We start from the raw sequence: 17,871 nt of genomic DNA on the forward strand, positions 1-17,871 counted from the left end.
GCTATTGTCATTTTTCTTATCATGGAAGGATTCTCGATTAAATGGTCGTTTAGGCAGCCACATTTGGCGCGCTTGTCGGGGTGTGATTGGCCGGGGAGGCGGATTTAGCGTCTCACGTAATGTGATGGGAAGAACAATGAGAATAGGGGGGAAGTCTAAATGGACCGAGATGATGAGAGAGATTTTGATGACTGAAGCGGATTGAATGATGTCCTTCCTTCTTTTCTCGTGTGTGCTGAGGTATTACGAAGTCGTGTCTGATATCTAGCTTTTCGCCTCTCTCGTGTTGAAGGTACAAGGTTTTGTCCGCTACGGTTTACACCATGTCCGCCGACGAGGATGACAACAACACGACATCAACACCGCCACCGCCGCTCCGCGTCAACGTGGTGATCCTATTCATGGGATCCCGGGGGGACCTGCAGCCCTCGATCGCGATCGCGAAAGCCCTGCAGCGCTCCGGGGGGCGGTACCGCGTGCGGGTGCGGATCGCGACGCACCCGCCGTACCGGGCGGCCGTGGAGGCGGCGGGGGTGGGGTTCTACAGCGCCGGGGCGCGGTGCGATATCAAGCGGATGATGGCGCGGCGGCTGCTCCCGCGGGAGGAGCTGAAGAGGGAGGTGCCGGAGATTGAGCGGGAGTTTGGGGAGATGGGGGCGCGGTGGTGGGGGGCTTGTGTCGATGGCGGGTATGAGGGGACGATGCCTGGGGAGAAGAGGGATGGGGTGGAGGATGTGGTGGAAGAGGAAGGGAGCGAGGCGGGAGGGTTTGTGGCTGATTTGGTTGTCTCGACGATGCAGGTTTTCGTGCAGACGTCGGCGGCGGCGAGGATGGGTGTGCCGTTGCACTTGTTTGGGATGAACCCGAGGATGTACTCGAGGGAGGTGCCGCATAGCCAGGCGGGGTGGGCGGTTGGGAAGGGAGGGATTGTGAGGAGGGCGAGTTGGTGGGTGCAGGATTTGTTGTGAGTCTTGATTTCTTTCATCTTCTTTTCATCTTCAGGGGTGGGTTCTGAAGGGCGGGAGAGGTGGCGTCGGCGGAGTTGTGGTTATGCTCTAAGAGATGGGCAAGACCGACCGATATGACTGGGAATGATTCACTGACAGACACCTTCAAGATTCCTCCAAGCCATGAAGGCCGTGATCAACGCCACCCGCCGCGGCATGGGCCTCGAGGACTTCTCGCCCGCGTGGTGGCTCTCGCAGTTCAACCGGCTCCGCGTGCCGTGCACATACCTCTGGTCGCCGCTGCTGCTGCCCAAACCGTCCGACTGGGCCTCCAACATCTCTGTCGCGGGGTTTGCCTTAGAAGACGTCTCTGAAGGTGACTTTGTCCCGCCCCCTGATTTAGTCAAGTTTCTCGAGAAGGGCCCGCAGCCGCCGGTGTATGTCGGCTTCGGGAGCATGACCTTCGCCAACGCGGCGGACGTGTTTGGCGTTGTGAGGGCCGTGGTGAGGGAGATGGGGCTCCGGGTGGTTGTGTGTAGGGGATGGAGCGGGGTTGTGATGGAGGAGGGCGTGGGTGAGAAAGGGGAGGAGGTGGATGATGTGTTTGTTGTGGATGATGTACCGCACGCGTGGCTGTTTCCGCGGGTCAGGGCGGTGGTGTGCCATGGCGGCGCCGGGACGGTTGCGATAGCCCTGCGGTGCGGACGGCCGACGCTGGTGGTGCCTGTGGCCGGGGACCAGCCGTTCTGGGGCAGCCGGGTGGCGGAGGTCGGGTGTGGGCCGGCGGTCGGGTTCGGCATTGCGCAGATGACGAAGGATGGGTTACGGGGGAAGCTTGGGGAGCTGCTGGAGGAAAGGTATGCGGTTGCGGCGGGGGAGTTTGGGAGGCGGGTGAGGGCGGAGAGGGATGGTGTCGAGGGGTTTAGGGAGGATCTCGAGAGGAGTTTGGAGGTGTATGAGGGCTTGAGGTGTGCGGTGCTGAGGGATAGGGTCGGTGTTTGGAGGGTTGGGGGCGTGTTGGTGAGTGCTGTTGCTGCAGAGGTGTTGATGAGGGAGGGGCGGGTGAAGTGGGAGGAGTTGAGGGCGGTGGAGGCTGTGAGATGGGGGGATCTGGTTGCGCCTGGGGATCCTGTGAGTGGGCTTGTGATGGGGGTGAAGGGGGTTGGGAGAGGTGTGAGGAAGGATGTGCAGGACAAGGCTTGGGCGTTTGTGGTGCTTCATGTTATCAGAGGTGAGTTCGGGATGCTCTGTTGTTGGGGGTTTGCTGACGATGATGGATAGCGCCATTGATGATCTTGGCGGGGCTCACGTTTGGGATGTTCAACTTCGTTGACTTTATTCTATGGAAGATGGCTTCCCCTACTGAGCCGAAGCTCTATGCTAGCAACCCCAGGTTGTACGGCTACGGACAGATGCTGGGCTTCTTGGTAGCTGCGCCTTGGAAAGAGTTGCAGAGCATTGCATATCAACCGGCAGAGCTGACGAAAGGGGGAAGAGGGGTTGGGAGAGTCATTCTGGAGGCACCACTGGCCATTCTGAGAGTCTTGGTAGCACTCGTCAACATTCTCGTCGGGTTCGTTGGCATCAGTTTGCGGATGACTGATCTGGCATGTTCAAAAGCAATGGGCGAGAGGGATAACAGAGACGTTGTGGCCGAAGCCAGGTTAAGGCAGGGAAGGATCGAGGCCGATGAACTCGCGATCGAGAGGACCGAGGAGGGTGGTGACTTGACAGCTGAAGTCCTCCGGGCGTGGGATGCAAAGTCTTGAGACTAACTCCCCTATCTCGCACCTGAGGCCCGAACCCAGGCCCATCGTCTGATCGGGCACTTCCTCGTCTCGACTTTTGGTCACCTCGCACATCCCGTTCGCCTAGATACACGCTGCAGGTTCCGGCTGTTACACGACATTCAGCGAGGCACCCGGGAGGTGGGATATTCTCCGATGGCGTGTGCGAAGGAAACGGCCGGCGGCAAGGGAAAACGCATGTCTTTGCTGTCGTGCGACGCATGCGGCCTGCCGCGGGAGGATTTGGCCACGTCAACATCCGCGGGTGCTGTGCAGTTTTGGTGAGGCTGTCGATGCGGAAAGTTTTCGGGTTCGGGGGTTTCTCGTTGCCATGTGGGCGTTTTGTTCCGTTCGTGTTGTGGGACGTGATCGGTGTAGGAGACCGGTGCGTCGATGAGGGGATGCTTGGTTTGTTTGTCAGCGATGGGGTTTGACAGGCGTTGGATGTGGATGTGAGGCATATCATAATATGGTAATCTCTATGGTATAATAGGTGAAATGGAAGTTGCAAATTGGCAACCAGCAATTCAAAATCATCAGAACCTTCAAGGCATTGCGATGAAGTCGCCTGGGGAGGGCTTAAGAATGCAGTGAAGTAAGCTTGTGGTTCGTGACATGTCACTTGCATGTAAGATGGCGAATCACGATTGCAGGACGCTTCTTCACTCCACAAGTTCCGGAGCAATTAGTAGCGGCGCAGGCGACAGTTGGAGTGTGGAGGAAGATACGGTCACATGGGACGGCTTAATCTGGACTCAGTGGTCCATATCGATGAACTGCCATCATATAGGCTTCTGAGATGAGCGCAAACGTCAATTCAACAACCTACATTTTCAACATATCAAGTTGTGAGGTGACCAGCAAGACTGCAGGGTTCGTGGGCTTCGTCATGTACTTGGTGCAATAGCCTTGAACTCCGCATCTTGGAATACCGTTGGCGTCGTCCCGTTCGCCAGCAAGTAAAGTATAAGTAGGCTTGAATCAAAGCCGATTCACACATACACGGGACCAGATTCGATGGACCCATCGCTGTGGTTTCTGACGTCCTTCTATAGCTACGAGTGAGGATGGGACTCGCCACGTCTGGAGGAATGATGTCCTCTCGCTTGACAGCGACATGGCAAGCCCGCCCTGAGGAGAGGTATCTTAGACCTGGCATGCTGAATAAGTCGAAACTTAAAACAAGGATGACGGAAAGTGCGTCGTATGAAGCACAATTGTGAGGTCTATTGAGAGCAGAGTAGAGAGGTTGAACGACGATGACGGCCACTTCCTCGTTTCGAACGACGACGACATATCGGATCTCATCTGCCATTATATATCAACCAAAGTTTAGAACCGAAAACGGCTTATGTATACCTCAGGCTGAGCTATTAGCCAGCTCTCGGGAATTAAACGATGTTAGAAAACAGGTCTTTACTTCGGAAAATTATAGCAACGCAACGCACATCTTGGTTATTTCAGTTATTTTATTAAAGAGCTACGAGAATAACTCTAGATTCAAAGTCTCTCATGTCAATAGCTGTATAGAGTTATGACCAGTTGTTTCGGACACAACATCATCAAAAACGGTTGGAAATCGAGATGTTAGTCGTCGCATATCACATTAGTCAATGCGACGCTCTCATATGTCACGGCTTTTGGACCGGTAGCCAAAAATCACGCATCAGAAGTCAATGCAAACGTCTCATCTCGGAGATCATAATAACTTTTAAGAATTTCCTGAATGTAGAATAAATGTGAAGACAAAGAAAGATGCATACGATGATCTTTCATTTTCAGGCCAGGCAAAGCAAAAACTTCTGCAGCGTAAGCAGTGCCCCTTTAGCTGAGCTTTCTGTGTTCGCGAACTCAAGTCTCGGTATAAATTATGTCTGCAGCAAATTATGTTCTGCACTCTTTGACTGGCGTAAACACCATCTAAAGTTCTCATCCGTCGCCTTGGACCTGTGAAACCTATGCTGTTGGGCCAATTTCAAGCCAACCAAGTGGATTCGACACATAAGCCCATTGCAGCATTGGCTTCTTGTTTCAAAGTCTCAAGACGTGTATGGCAAGTCCATATACTACAAATGAACCCTCTAGGTCTTCCCACTCTTGAAAGCTACCTGTCGTTCGTCACCGACGACGTGGGGGGGGGGGGATATGCATCTATCAAGTACACTACCCCACCATGCATATTCGGCACTCGCGCCATCGCATAACGCCTAACGCGACGCCAGCGCAACGACGCGCCTGCCCAGCAATCATCGACGTCAACTCCTCAAGCAGCCCGCCATCATCATTGCAAGAACCGCTGACACCGCGATTCTGCATGCTCACCAAAAACTGGCCGAAATGAAAGCACTGCGCTGCATCGCCAACGCCTCACGACGACCACGCCGCGGCCCTTTTGGCTGACCTGACAATGACGCAACCGCCACCATCAGTCCGTCTCCCCATCCTGCGAGATTCTGCGTGTCGTCCGCTGACCTGGCGCTCTTGTAGACACCCACCCCTCGAAAGTTCCTCCTCACAAAGCGACCGCCTCTGTCACAGAAGACACCAGGTAGCGCGGGTCCCGCGTTCGCGAACAGCCAGCGCTTCCAAGCCACGCCGCGATTTGCCCCGCCATCGACGAACCGCCCTTCGACGCAACGACCACCCTCCACACCTGGCTTTCCTGGCTCGATAAGGCCTTCAAGACATGTTGATCCGATTCACGATGCGTTGGAAAGCTCGCCGCTAGAGGGCCCTGCCACGGTGACGCGACCGCGATCGACCATTGCAGGCACGCAACGAGTGAAGGAGAGAATCCAAATCGAGTCGGACGACGAGAGCGACTCGCACGACGGAGAGATACCTGCACCGCGGGCTACGGGTTTCTCAGTTAATGACTCGATTGAAGCCGAGTCCGAAGCGAGTAGCGATGTCCAGAGCGACCTGGAGGAAAGGGTGCCCAAGCGGAGGCGCATCTCCGTCTCTTCAGTGCCGAGCTGGCACGATGATGCCGAAGATCATTTTGAAGGCAATCCGAAAGAGCAAGATGAGGTTCACGAAGTTGCGCAAGAGGAAGAAGAGCTCCCAGACGCAAATGACCGCATGCTGGTTGACGCTGAGGACGTCCTGATGGACGAGGACCCCAGTCTACCTGAACCCAACGACGGAGAAACCGCAAAGACGCAACCGAAGTTCCACCAGGCCCCGCGGTTCAAGATCGCAGAAACCGAAGTTCCACGACAGGAAGGACTACCGGAAGCATTCTCACCGCAACGCCGAGGCCCGAAGTACATCGCCGGCGGACTCGCTGCTGAACTGCAGTCCTGGCTGGCGGAGGTCAAAGGCTGGAGCGGCGGTGACCGGCCCGCTGACCTGGTTATGAGGATCATCATTGACGAGATCTCTCCTGGAAACAGGATGTATTTTGTCAGAGGGCGCAGGATTATCGATGATGGGGAGATGAGGGAGGAGATTGCTGCCAGGTTGATGTTGGCTGGGGAGGGGAGACTCACCGGGCTAGGGCAGAAGGCACCTGTGCTAGTTGGCAGTTGTGTTTCCATCTCTCAACCTGCTTGGGAGGTCGTGCTCCAAAGCACGAGGTGGCTTGTTGCATGCGACTGGGCCGTCTCCTGAGCGCGTTTAGCAGTTGGCAAAAGCTTTCTGAAAAGTTGAATGGCTAGGCAGACACAGTCTCCATTGAAGCCTACGTCAGTTGGTGACCGACGGAAGTATGCCTTCGCTTAGAGAATGTGAACTTCGCAATGGGCAAATTTCCTTTCTTTCCAGCGTGGGGGTCTCCCTACATTGACATATTTTAGGGCGGCTGGAAGTGGCAGTGAGAAGGTTGGCTGAGATAACTACTGCGTATTGGTTATAATAGGCGCTTCCCATGTTAGGCAACCTGCAAGAATGGCCCAATGAGCCGATGTCATAGGCGCTCGACTGGGCTCCGTTAGCACCAATAGTTGCAGTCTGCGCCCGGCTGAGTCTTCCCCTCTTTCTGCCTTGTTTGCCCCCCGGTTAACCAAGTAAAATGAATCTTTCAAAAAAACAACCATCTCTCTCCAGCAATCTCTTAATGTTGTGACACATTCGTTAAGCACACAGGCCTGATGGAGCTTGGGTCAATACTGAGCGCCATCGGCGGTGCATTTGCAACTGTCAGGGCCATCGCGGGCCTCATTCGCGACCGTTCCGACGCAAAAAACGATATCCTCAAGGCAGGGAAAGAGCTCGAAGCTCTACGGTCGGTTCTTGATCCACGTCAATCGACCAAAAGTCGGAATTCCCCTCGGATGGGGGTGAAGAAGGCAACGAATCGCTGTATCGAAATTATTTCCGCCATCGAGACCCTTCTAGAAAACCACAAGAACAAGAAAACCCGTTGGGCTTTGGATGGGAAGGCTAGGTTGGTGGAATTGCAAAAGGAACTTGAATCCTCCAAGTCGACGTTGTCATTGCACATGAACAAAGCACTTGGCGATGAAGTCGAAGCTATGCGCAACGATTTGAACGGCATGGGAAAGAAGCTTGCTATCTTGATGGATTGGCAGAATGTACCAAAGACCTCGAGGGAATGCGGAAAGCCCAACACCGCTGCAGAACCTGTTCGGAACAAGTCCTCGTCACGGCACAATTCCCTGAAGCAACCACAAAGACACACAACAGCGACAAGAGATGTCAAACCACGGTCGAGCCTCGCGAAGGAGCAGCCAGCCCGCGGAACAATGCCAAACAATGTACAATCTCGACAGAACCCTACAGAGCGACGGACGACTCGCCCAACGGTGCCACACAATGTTCAACCTCGAAAGAATCTTACAGAGCGACGGACCATCCGCCCAACGATGCCAAACAAAATTCAACCCCCCCAGGACACGGCTAAACTGTCACGGCCCCCGCACTCGACAGCGAAAGAAAAGTGTCCACCTCTACGAGGAACAAAAGGGGTGAAAGGTTCCGCATCAACTCCTAGTAAATCCTCTGTTGAAGATTATCATCCTGCCATCAGAAATTCTAGGCTGGAGCCGAATGTTGGTCCTGCGAAGCGTCGATCTCGGAACGCCAAGGCACCCCGAAAGGCCGCAAGCCCTCTGATTAACAAGCTGCCGCTTCACGAAAAAGTGCCAGTGCCACCGTTTGGGCGAATCCCAAACCCAGCAAAGCCAAAGACATCAGCAAAGCCAACAGCCCCGATGAGACCGATGAATGCAGCGAAGACAATAAGTTTGCCGACGCGAAACATTTCGCCATCGCCAACCAGTTCACCAAAACATGAAGAATCTTCCTACTCTTCAGCCAGGAGTGCTTCCTGGCGATTCGCCAGAGTAGCGGGCAACTTTTGTGCCCCTGAGCAAGGTACGGCTTTGCATTCTTATGTCGGGAAGTGCGAGAGACCCACCTCTGTCAAGGAAAAAGACTGGCTTTCTGAAGGCTTCTCTGGCGAGGATGAAGACACGCTTCATGAAGGTCTTTATGACGATTATATCTCGAAAACCGACACTCCGTTCTCTAACGACGCTACCGAGAGGCAAGTGGACGCAGAGCACAACGAGAGACAACCTCGGGAACCAGAGGGTAGTCTGTGCAGCGGTTGCCGCAACGGCTGCTATTCAGTGGGGCTCCAAATGCCTCACTGTGACAAATGGCTGTGCTTGAAATGTATCAGCTCTAAATTCACAAAGGCCACCCTGGAGCCTTTTCCGTGGCCAAAATGCTGCCAGAATGGCAACTTCTTGCCTCCTTCTTGGGCAACGTTGCTCGACAACAAAACCAAGGAAGAGTTCAACAACGTCTGGTGCAGGCGAATGGTTCACTGTCCGCTCTCAGAGTGTGGATTTGTTGACAAGTTCTATGTCTTGAGAGATGAGCCAATGGTGAGGTGTCGACAATGCATGCATCAAATCTATTTGATTTGGGGTGATGAATCGTACGTATCAGCATGCCATGATGACGATACTGGTCCAATCGAGGATGTGTTTGAAATTTAGCAATCAAGATATAGTGGACGCGCCTCTTGATCCGAGGAAATCATAAGTGCGGGCTCACTTATACTATAACTACTTCAGATGGTTCCAATAGCTTCTTTCGCAATGCATATCTATTACTTCCACTACTTTAAGACTCATTCTCGGTAGAATACCCAGTGCAAGTATATTGTTTTTGCTTTCCCTGGTGCGTCTGTCGTAGTTGTGTTAAGAAAGCATGGCAGATCTCACGGTGCGCAAGCAGAAGACGCGGATTCTTTTCCATGCAAATTCTTTCGTCTAGAGACTATTGAGGTCAACTTGCCTCATTCGTTGCGAGTTTGGGGGTTTCAGGCTAACGCTTTGTGCAATGAATGAAGACACTTCGACATACTTACAGTCCTCCTCGTCCACGACTGTGTGCTTGAAAGAACGACCACCAAGAAGTTCATTTATCCCAGAGTCTCAATACCCAGCGTTTACGCCCCGTTTTGGGTATGTAAGGCAACCTCCCCATCCAAGTATCATCCACTGCACCATTGGTTACACAAGTGGTTCGCCATGATGCCTCATCGGACTCTGCATCTATAATCAGCCCATCTGCCCCGCTATACTCCGAACAGAGTCACGGAAAAGATCCATTATGGTCTCTTGCTGTAGCGGACAGATGTCCGAAGGCATTGAGGGGGTGGTTGCCTGCCGGCCCTGCAAGGCGTCGCCTGCTCGCATTCTCCCTTTCTCTTTCTTACCTCGTAGCCAACATCTTTGAAGAACAACCTCAGTGTCGTATATCCTCTGGTATTTCTTCCCCTCTGGAAATCATACGGTCATCGAACACCACCGAGATCACCATGGTAATTGATCATCGAGCAAGGATGGTGGCACCAACACCACGATCATTAGCAGGTGCACAAGCCGCATAGATGGAACTTGCAAGACTATCGCCGAGATTCTCAAAGAGCCCCGTAGCGCAAGTGGCGACCTCAAATGGACCAACGATAACCTGACGCAACTGCGGGGTGTTATTCAACAGTACGCGGTCATAGGGAGTGGAAGCCCTCCATCTCCCTTCACTTCAAGTCGCGTCCTGGCGGTAATTGATAATAGTATCGATATCGTCTCGTGAATCGATCCCATTCTAGCCGACTACAGATTTAGGAGGCTCTACTGGGAGCCGAATGGTGAAGCTTTCATGTCGAAACCGTGGCAGGATTCAAGGGTCTGCAGGTCTGATTGGGACCGTGTCATGGAAACTGTTGCGAGTTGCCCGGAGAAAGACTCAGCGGGATGCCAGAATCACTGGGAAAGAGCTAGACCGCAGAAGAACGTCCGACGGGATAACAGGAGCCATAGAACCCGCTTTGGCCAGAGGTATGCCCCCAAGGGGAGCCGCAGCCACAGGGCGTCCCTCCGACGACAAACCTTGGAAACCACGTGCCTAGAAACGACTACAGACTTAATCGACCATAGAAAGCGCTAGGGCATTATCACCGCAGAATAACTTCTGGTACAGCTCAACGTTCTCCGGTTCCGGCGGTGGCGGCAGCCCCTCCTCTCGCGTCACCTGTCAGGCGAAGCAATAGTAATCCTGTTCCTCAGCGGGAACCAAATCGGCGGCCGAGAGGTGGTGGCCATCGGCAGCAACGATCTCCCACAGCTTCGAGCGTTTCATTTCCGGTGCATTTCTCGGGGTTTGCGACGATCTAACTCGATGCCAATGGGGCCATCATTGGACAACCCACGCGTAAGTCTTCTCGTTCACCAAGCAAGCTTGCCGCGGCTAACAGACCGCAACGTAAAAACATAAACGGTAAAGCTTGCCGACTCCGCCAATCGAATCAACGAACTTACATGACATCTGTCCGTGTGCAGCATAGATACGTGTTCGGAGAACGTATAGGAGTCGAAATTGCGCTGTGGAGATGGTGATATCACTCACACCTTCTGATTCAATTATTCGACAATACAATTTGGAAACTAGTCAAAAGTCAAATACCATCTGGTAGGCGATGGATAGCTCCTTATTATGGACGTTAGGAAGCATGTTCCATGGTTAGGTGGTCACTGAACATGTTCGCGTTGAGTCGATGATCACAAGCGAGGGGCATACCAGTTCCGGAAAATATCAGTCTGCGTGACGTATGGGAGATCTGATTGCATAAGAACTGCGTGTTCTAGCTTCAGATAGCCTTTTCAACTTTCGAAGTTCACCCCTATGACTCTGGCTACCCAGCAAGATGTGGCGTCTTGAGAGAGACGATCTCAGGAAATGATTATCTTCTGCTGCGACTAAGTATCATTGAGTCTCAGACCGAAATTTGACTCTATATGGGCCACACCCTGTTCGTGAAAACATGCCGCGTGTGCGGGTCAGTCTTTGTTGAATTTTGGGTACCTATTCCTCTGTAAGCCTACAGGGAGAAGAGCCCAAAAAAGGCCCCCACGTGGATACAGTCAAACTCTGAGGCTAAGCATCATTTCGAAAAGCAATCTCGAGAAGTTCATCTCATTCGATATGAGGAAAATGAAAGCTTTGCTATCAACATCCATGGATGGATTGGGATGATGTATGCCTGGACATATCCTCAGTAGCACCTGTAGGACTTTTAGTTGCATAAATATCGCAATAGCCTTGTGTCTGGTCCTCGAGAATCGACGTATCGGGGTTTCAATATAAGCGACGTCCCACTTAATCACTAACGTGACTTCAGTGTTCATAGTGTTCAGGCGCCGCTGCACGATTCCACCGGCATCAATCACGATCAAATCGTGCGTCAATCGTCTTTCCGCGAGGCGATGTCATCACTCAGATAAACATTTATTTCAAGATGACGATGTGGCTGGCTGTTCGCTCAGCCGCCATCGCCCGGGCCTCCGGCCGCCTCCGCCGACCGGCGTGCCGACATTACTCGGTCGTGGTAGCACCCAGGAAGTCGGACCCGCTCCGGATCCTGTTCTGCGGCTCCGATGAGTTTAGCTGCGCTGCATTGAATGCGCTGGCCGCGGAGAAGAAGCTAAATCCGGGCTTGATTGAATCGCTGGATGTCGTGGTCAGGCCTGGCAAGTTGACTGGGCGTGGGATGAAGCAAATCCGTGAGGGTGAGCGTTTTCCACCGGTGCGACAGGTTGAGCAGCTTGCGCTAACTATCCCCGAAGTGCCATTGAAATCCCTTGCCGAGCAACTCAGACTGCCAATTCATGTCAGAGACACATTCACTGGGTGGAAGGTATTGCGGTTCCAAACTTGACCAGCGATTTACCATCGCTAACCATGCCAGCCTCACAACGACATCAACCTCATCATCGCCGTCTCTTTCGGTCTCTTCGTTCCCCCAAGGCTACTTAACTCCGCCAAGTACGGAGGACTCAATGTGCATCCATCAGCACTCCCAGAGTGAACACTGTCGCATCTCCCCAAACGGCTGCCGCTGACGAATGCCAGTTTCCGAGGCCCGGCACCCCTCCACCACACTCTCCTACAACGATGTACACACACCGGCGTCACCCTTCAAACTCTTCATCACAAGACTTTCGATCACGGTACCGTTCTATCCCAGACGCGGCCCCCAGGCATTCCCATCCCGAAGGACTGCACTTTGCAAGGCCTGCACGACATCCTCACCCCGATAGCCGCCAACATGCTCGTAGACGGCCTTCGACGAGGCTTGCATTTACCGCCCCTAAAGGACGTAGGCTGGAAGCCGACCGAAGAAGAGCAGGAGATGCTTTGCCATGCGCCGAAACTTGCCAAGCGTGATAGTCAGATCAACTGGTCTACGTGGAGCGCGGACGATATTGTACTTCGCCAGCGGGTCTTGGGCTCGCTGTGGTCCATGGCTTTGGCGGATCGCGAGCGCAGGAAGTCCATGAGGCTGATTCTCGAGAACGTGGAGAGCGTGAAACGACCCGCGGACGTCGAGAGATGGATTCAAACATACTTTGAGCGCCAAAAGTCCGGGTCTCAGCATAAACGGGGTGAGCTTGATGAGAAGCAAGCTGTCGAAGAGAATCAAAAGTTGGGTATCAAGGTGATCGACTGGCTTTGGCACCCCAAGCATACTTCTGCAGAGGACATTATGAACGCTCAAGACACCAGGCTGGCTTACTTTGAAGAGAAGGACGGCAGCATCTTGATCCCGATCCCAAAAGGAGGGTGCCTGAAGGTACCGACGATAAAGGTTGAAGGCTCAAGCAGCAAATCAGCAGCCAAGGCGATTTCCAGCAACTTTGGTTTTATTGAGAAAGATTGAACCCTCGAACGGGTATGATAACTGCCGTGGTTTCGAGCGCGCTTTTTGGTATCCAGACTACGAGCTGGTCGGTATGATTTCTGGTTGTTGACGGCCAGCGACAACTTGTAAGATGGCTCACAAAAAGTAGTGTCAGCGATGAAGGGTCATGTATTGGTCACTGCATAGAAGTTCTAATTCGGTCATTGCCAGGCGTTGACCAATAGGTATCTCCTGAGACGACGCTCTCTGAGGACAGAGAAACCGACAATAGAGAGTTACTTCAATCGTTGCTGGACCAGGGGTGCGGCCATGCGGCCGAAGCCCGTGAGCTGAAGATCTGGACTCAGTCTAGGTGGTCATCAGCCCCTGTATGGATGCGCCAGCTAGACTATTGCTCTCAGCAGAAGTGTTCTTTGAAAATTGCAAACCCGAACCCAGCTGCGCCAGCCAGCGTTATGATTGCCACACGCGAAGTCGTCGAACCACCGTGACGTTCCTTGCCAGTGATTACCATCCATCGCCAGAACCTACCCACATCGCCAGTAAATCGTACTCTGTGTCGAAATTTTAATTTGCTCACTCAACTCACTTCAACTTGCTCAGTTCTGAAAGCACACTCGGCAGCTTGAGGAAGGCACCACAGTTGACTTGTTCCAAGTGCCTTCCTTCTCAACTTGGTTTGCGTAGCCACTGAAAAAGGCAAGAATTTCCTCGACAGGTACACTTTCCATAAATCATCTCACTGCGCGCAAATATTTTCGCGGGTGAGTTTTCAGAATCCACAATTGCCGTTTTCTCCTTCTTTCTCCGTTTCGTCGAGAACCTACCTCACCTTCTCCCCTTCCAACCCAGATACCTCAACCCTTCATAGTCAACCATCGAACCTTACCATTCACACAGATCCCAAGGTATTACTCTACAGAAGAACGTCGGAGAAAGAATGCGACACAATCTTGGACCAGCCGAACGGGTATCCGCCGAAATTTCGAACTCTCGCCGATCAAGCTCCATGCCTCCCGACTACATGAGAGCTTATGGTCGGTTCATCGAAGCAATCAAGGTTGCCCTCAACGAATATAACATGAGCTCTGGCGAAACCCCTCTCAAGTTTGTCGGCCCAATCCTCACACCCAACAACAAGATTGGCGAGATCCGCATCGTCGAAGACACTGAGCCGGAGGAAGACGAGGATTCGGGCATCGGAATGGAGTCGGAGTCGCTTTCCCAAGACAGACTTGCCGCCACAATGAAGAGCAGACCCCCTTCTTTGTCTCCAATGAGGGAATTTCCACGGCTGACAAGACCGAGATTTATCTCCTCGGCTGGTGAGAATGAATCCGAGCCTATGATGGTCGACACCTCACCGGAAGCCATGTACATGACACTGGCGCGTTCACAAGGCGGAATTGCGAACTCTCCTCCTCAACGCAACAGAATTCGGCAGCTACATGACGTGGACAACTTCGACTGGGAACCCAGCCCTACGATCGCGGAATGCTCGTTTACGGCGAGTAACCCCGAAATCCATGAGGAGGCCGCCTTCAACCGATTTATTCGAGATCGCTCACAAGCTCCAACGCCGAATGCCTTCGTTCAGGCACAGCACGCTACTACAGTCGAGTCGAAAGTCACCAGGGAGGATTCCTTCATTGAAACCGAAGATGAGGTGGGAAAGGATGCCATGACTCTGGGCGTTTGCGACTCTCACCAGGCAGACGACGAGAACGGAGACAGTGCTACCCTTGACGCCGTTAGTGACGACGATGTTGACAAGTTCCTCAGCGACCATTGCCAGGAAGACGAAGAGAACGGAGGCAGTGCCACCCTCGATGTGCTCAGCGACGGCGACGCTGACAACGTCCTCAGCGACCCCGATGTTGACAATCCGCAGAGCACTACCGAAGACGTTGGAAAGACGGTTGTCATGGTCATCGACAGCGACACCTCCAGCGATGACAGCGACGAGGACTCCGAGCACAGCATCTACAAGCCATCCATCCACAACTCTCCCTCCGAAAAGGATTCCCTGCTTCGCTTGCGACGCTCGACGCCTCTCAGCCCAAACTTCCTCGAAAACGACGACGCCAGGGAAATGCCACCACCTCCTCGCGCATACTCAATTGATAGACGCTCCGCTACCTCCCCTGTTCGGAATCTGATCCGGCCGGGGCCTGTCCGTCGACCCAAAGTATGGCGCCCTACGCTCTGGACGCCAATTGACAGGTTCACTCCAACCCAGCGGATGGAATTCGACGGGGCCCTGCGTCACTCGCTTGCTACTGCCACCCGTGGTACGACCGTCTGGAACGGTCTCTTCAACGGCTCTCGGGAGTGGGACGATTGAACCAACCCGCGTGCTTGAGCATGCCTCGAATGCCGAGAAGCCGACGACCAGATCACCTTGAACAAAAGCCATCAGTTCATATGAATATTATGAGATTTAATCAATGGTAAGTTTTGGGCGACATCCTGAGAGGGATTTTTTGCTTACGACGACGGCAGGTTCTTCCAAAGAACCATGAGAGACCCGCACCTCAACAAATTGCACGAAAATGAGGTCTATTCTTTGGGATCATCGAGGGAGAATGTTTTGCGCTTTAATTTCCTTTATCTGCTTTTTGACAGTTTGTAAGTCTGTCTGTGCCACGCTGGGCTTTTCGGGACTAACTTTGGGGAAGGATTTCTTAGAATGCGCACTTCCCCTTAGCCCCGAGGCACGATGCTTGCCGCCACGGACACATACAATCCTACGTCATTCCCACAGACCTTTCCGGCCGTGCAAAGAATAGAGAACACGGACTCAGGAGGCACACAGGGTTCATTTTTCAGGGACTGACAAGGGCATTTGGTGTTATTGGACATTGGGCGGAGGAGCCCGGGCATGGACATCAGGATCATCACAAACCAGGACTGGTAACGACTGTAACATTCCAATTTTTCTCTTTGCTCTACCAACACATTACTTCGAACCACTCATTACATATGAATATATCATAGCTTGGAGCCCTTTCAACGATGGACTGCCACCGTCAGGTCCATGTCGAGCCTTCCGAATGAGTGAGACACTAAAATGTATCCACCAACTAATTGACTTGCGGTTTTGTACAAGACGCGCGCGCATACACACCGACGTCGTCGTAGCGAACGGCGATCGGCCTCCCCCCGGTTTGTTGTTTACTCGAGACCGACGTCTTCGACTCACATCTCTGTATACAACCTCTCACCCACTACTAGATGGAAACCCCCGGCAAGTGAACGCGGGGGGAATCTTTTGGGTTTGTGTGTCCTAGACCACCACCACCAGCTTACATCACCAAGCCGATGACAACGGAGACAACAGCGGCCAAGCTGAGGGCACCGACGGTGCGGACGCCAGCGGCGCCGGAGTCGATGCCGTTGTTGCTCGTGGAGCCGCCCTTGTTGCCGTTGTTGCCGTTCTTCTGCTGCTGGCAAATGCCCATGAGGGTGGAGTTGTTCATCATCTCGTTGAGCTTGGCCTCCTTCTTGGCAGCCTTGGCCTTGAACTTCTCGATCTTGGTGGTGTTGCCCTTGAACTTGTCGTTGAGGGCGGTGTCGTTCTTGGAGAGAGCAACGAGCTTGCTGTTCCGGTTGTTAGCGGCCGTTCATGTCATCTTGTCATCTTACACAGAGAGAAACTTACTTGAGCTGCTTCATCTGCTTGCACTCTCCCTGGGTGGTCCTGGCGGAGCAGTACTGGAGGAGGGTGGTGTTCTTCTGCATGTCGGCGAGCTTGGTCATGCCCTGCTGGACCTTGGCCTTGATCTTGTCGGCCTTGGTCTGGTTGTTCTTGGTGATGGCGGCGAGGGCGGTGTCGTTGGCGACGAGCTTCTGCAGCTTGTCCATGCGCTTCATGAAGCCGCACTGTCCGTTCTCCTGCTGCACGGCGCGGACCTGGTCGCACGTCGCCATGAGGGTCGTGTTCTTCTTGGCCTCGTCGAGCTTGGGCTGGACCTCGGCGGCCTTGGCCTTGATCTTCTCGATCTTGGTGGCGTTGTTCTGGGTGATCTCGGCCAGGAGGGTGTCGTTGGCCGCGATCTGGACCAGCTTCTCGCCCTTGAGGAACCGCTTGCACTGCGCCTGGGTCGAGTTCTTGCCGCCGCCTTGGTGGTCCTTGGCGAGGGCCGTGGCGCCCAGGAGGGAGACGAGGAGGAGAGAGAGCTGCATGTTGGCGGCTGTGTGGTGGATGTTGTGGAGGAACGGAGGTGGAGATGTTTTGTTTTGTGAGGTTATATATATAAAAGGCGGGCCGGCCGCAGTAAAGAAAGACAGTTACTGAGAATTGAAGAGATGATGAGATGACCGCAGGCCGCTGAACCAACAAGAAGAGAGGAGGGATGAGGGCAGACACGGCCAAGTCTTATACCAAAGGTTCATACCACACCCCACGCGGACCAGACCACCCACACCGGGTCTCAACCGTCCGTCGAATTCATCCCATCTCCATGTAAGTGCGTGTGCGCGTGAGTGTGAGCGTGTCGAAGTGTGAGTGTACCCCCTCCTCTCTCTTCAGAATGGCACTCGCACGAAACCGACATACCAAACGCACCTTGAGCAAGCCCCCCTCCCCCCCTCCCCTCCCCAGAAGGACGTCGCCCCCGTCCAACGAATCGCCCTTCAGATGGCATGTCTCAACCCCCTCCTCCGCTACGCGGTGCCTGGCCGGCTGTGCCCACCCACACAGGCTGCAACCGTAGTTCGGTTTATCGGTGCGCGAACTCGCCTCTCCGGTTCTTTCTGCGTCCTTCTCGCTGTGCCTTCTATGTTCAGCGGTTCGGCGGGCCATGCACCACCAATTAACACCCATGGGCTACATTAACAGTGGCAGAATGCAAACCCAAAATTGGGTGCTTGTTCGCTCACATTGCTTGCGCGCGGCTCACCGAACCTGGGTGAACCCTCGAAGCCTTTTCTTTGCAAACATCGGACATCGGGACCTAAG

General features: G+C 53.6%; 5 protein-coding genes across 5 annotated transcripts; 4 read left to right on the forward strand and 1 right to left on the reverse strand.

The window, feature by feature from the left end:
- Positions 1-323: 323 nt before the first annotated feature.
- UGT80B1-1 (Sterol 3-beta-glucosyltransferase UGT80B1) lies at positions 324-2,716 on the forward strand (the record flags this gene model as incomplete). Its single annotated transcript, XM_032033388.1, has 3 exons — positions 324-964; positions 1,118-2,178; positions 2,229-2,716. 3 exons carry the CDS (start codon positions 324-326, stop codon positions 2,714-2,716), a joined length of 2,190 nt encoding a protein of 729 aa, XP_031887349.1.
- Positions 2,717-5,141: 2,425 nt separating this feature from the next.
- CGGC5_v015842 (uncharacterized protein) lies at positions 5,142-6,346 on the forward strand (the record flags this gene model as incomplete). The annotated part of the gene is made up of 2 exons (XM_032033389.1): positions 5,142-5,162; positions 5,222-6,346. The coding sequence occupies 2 exons, from the start codon at positions 5,142-5,144 to the stop codon at positions 6,344-6,346; spliced, it is 1,146 nt and encodes a 381-aa protein (XP_031887350.1).
- A 5,161-nt stretch (positions 6,347-11,507) lies between these two features.
- CGGC5_v015843 (Methionyl-tRNA formyltransferase) lies at positions 11,508-12,929 on the forward strand (the record flags this gene model as incomplete). The annotated part of the gene is made up of 4 exons (XM_032033390.1): positions 11,508-11,778; positions 11,836-11,906; positions 11,958-12,073; positions 12,122-12,929. The coding sequence occupies 4 exons, from the start codon at positions 11,508-11,510 to the stop codon at positions 12,927-12,929; spliced, it is 1,266 nt and encodes a 421-aa protein (XP_031887347.1).
- A 991-nt stretch (positions 12,930-13,920) lies between these two features.
- Positions 13,921-15,255, forward strand: CGGC5_v015844 (uncharacterized protein; the record flags this gene model as incomplete). Its single annotated transcript, XM_032033391.1, has 1 exon — positions 13,921-15,255. The coding sequence occupies one exon, from the start codon at positions 13,921-13,923 to the stop codon at positions 15,253-15,255; it is 1,335 nt and encodes a 444-aa protein (XP_031887348.1).
- A 961-nt stretch (positions 15,256-16,216) lies between these two features.
- On the reverse strand, positions 16,217-17,096 carry CGGC5_v015845 (uncharacterized protein; the record flags this gene model as incomplete). Its single annotated transcript, XM_032033392.1, has 2 exons — positions 16,217-16,511; positions 16,573-17,096. The coding sequence occupies 2 exons, from the start codon at positions 17,094-17,096 to the stop codon at positions 16,217-16,219; spliced, it is 819 nt and encodes a 272-aa protein (XP_031887353.1).
- Positions 17,097-17,871: the final 775 nt, after the last annotated feature.

Source organism: Colletotrichum fructicola, assembly GCF_000319635.2.
Source record: "Colletotrichum fructicola Nara gc5 chromosome Unknown KSG_Nara_v1_contig10, whole genome shotgun sequence".
In the NCBI taxonomy this organism is placed as follows: domain Eukaryota; kingdom Fungi; phylum Ascomycota; class Sordariomycetes; order Glomerellales; family Glomerellaceae; genus Colletotrichum; species Colletotrichum fructicola.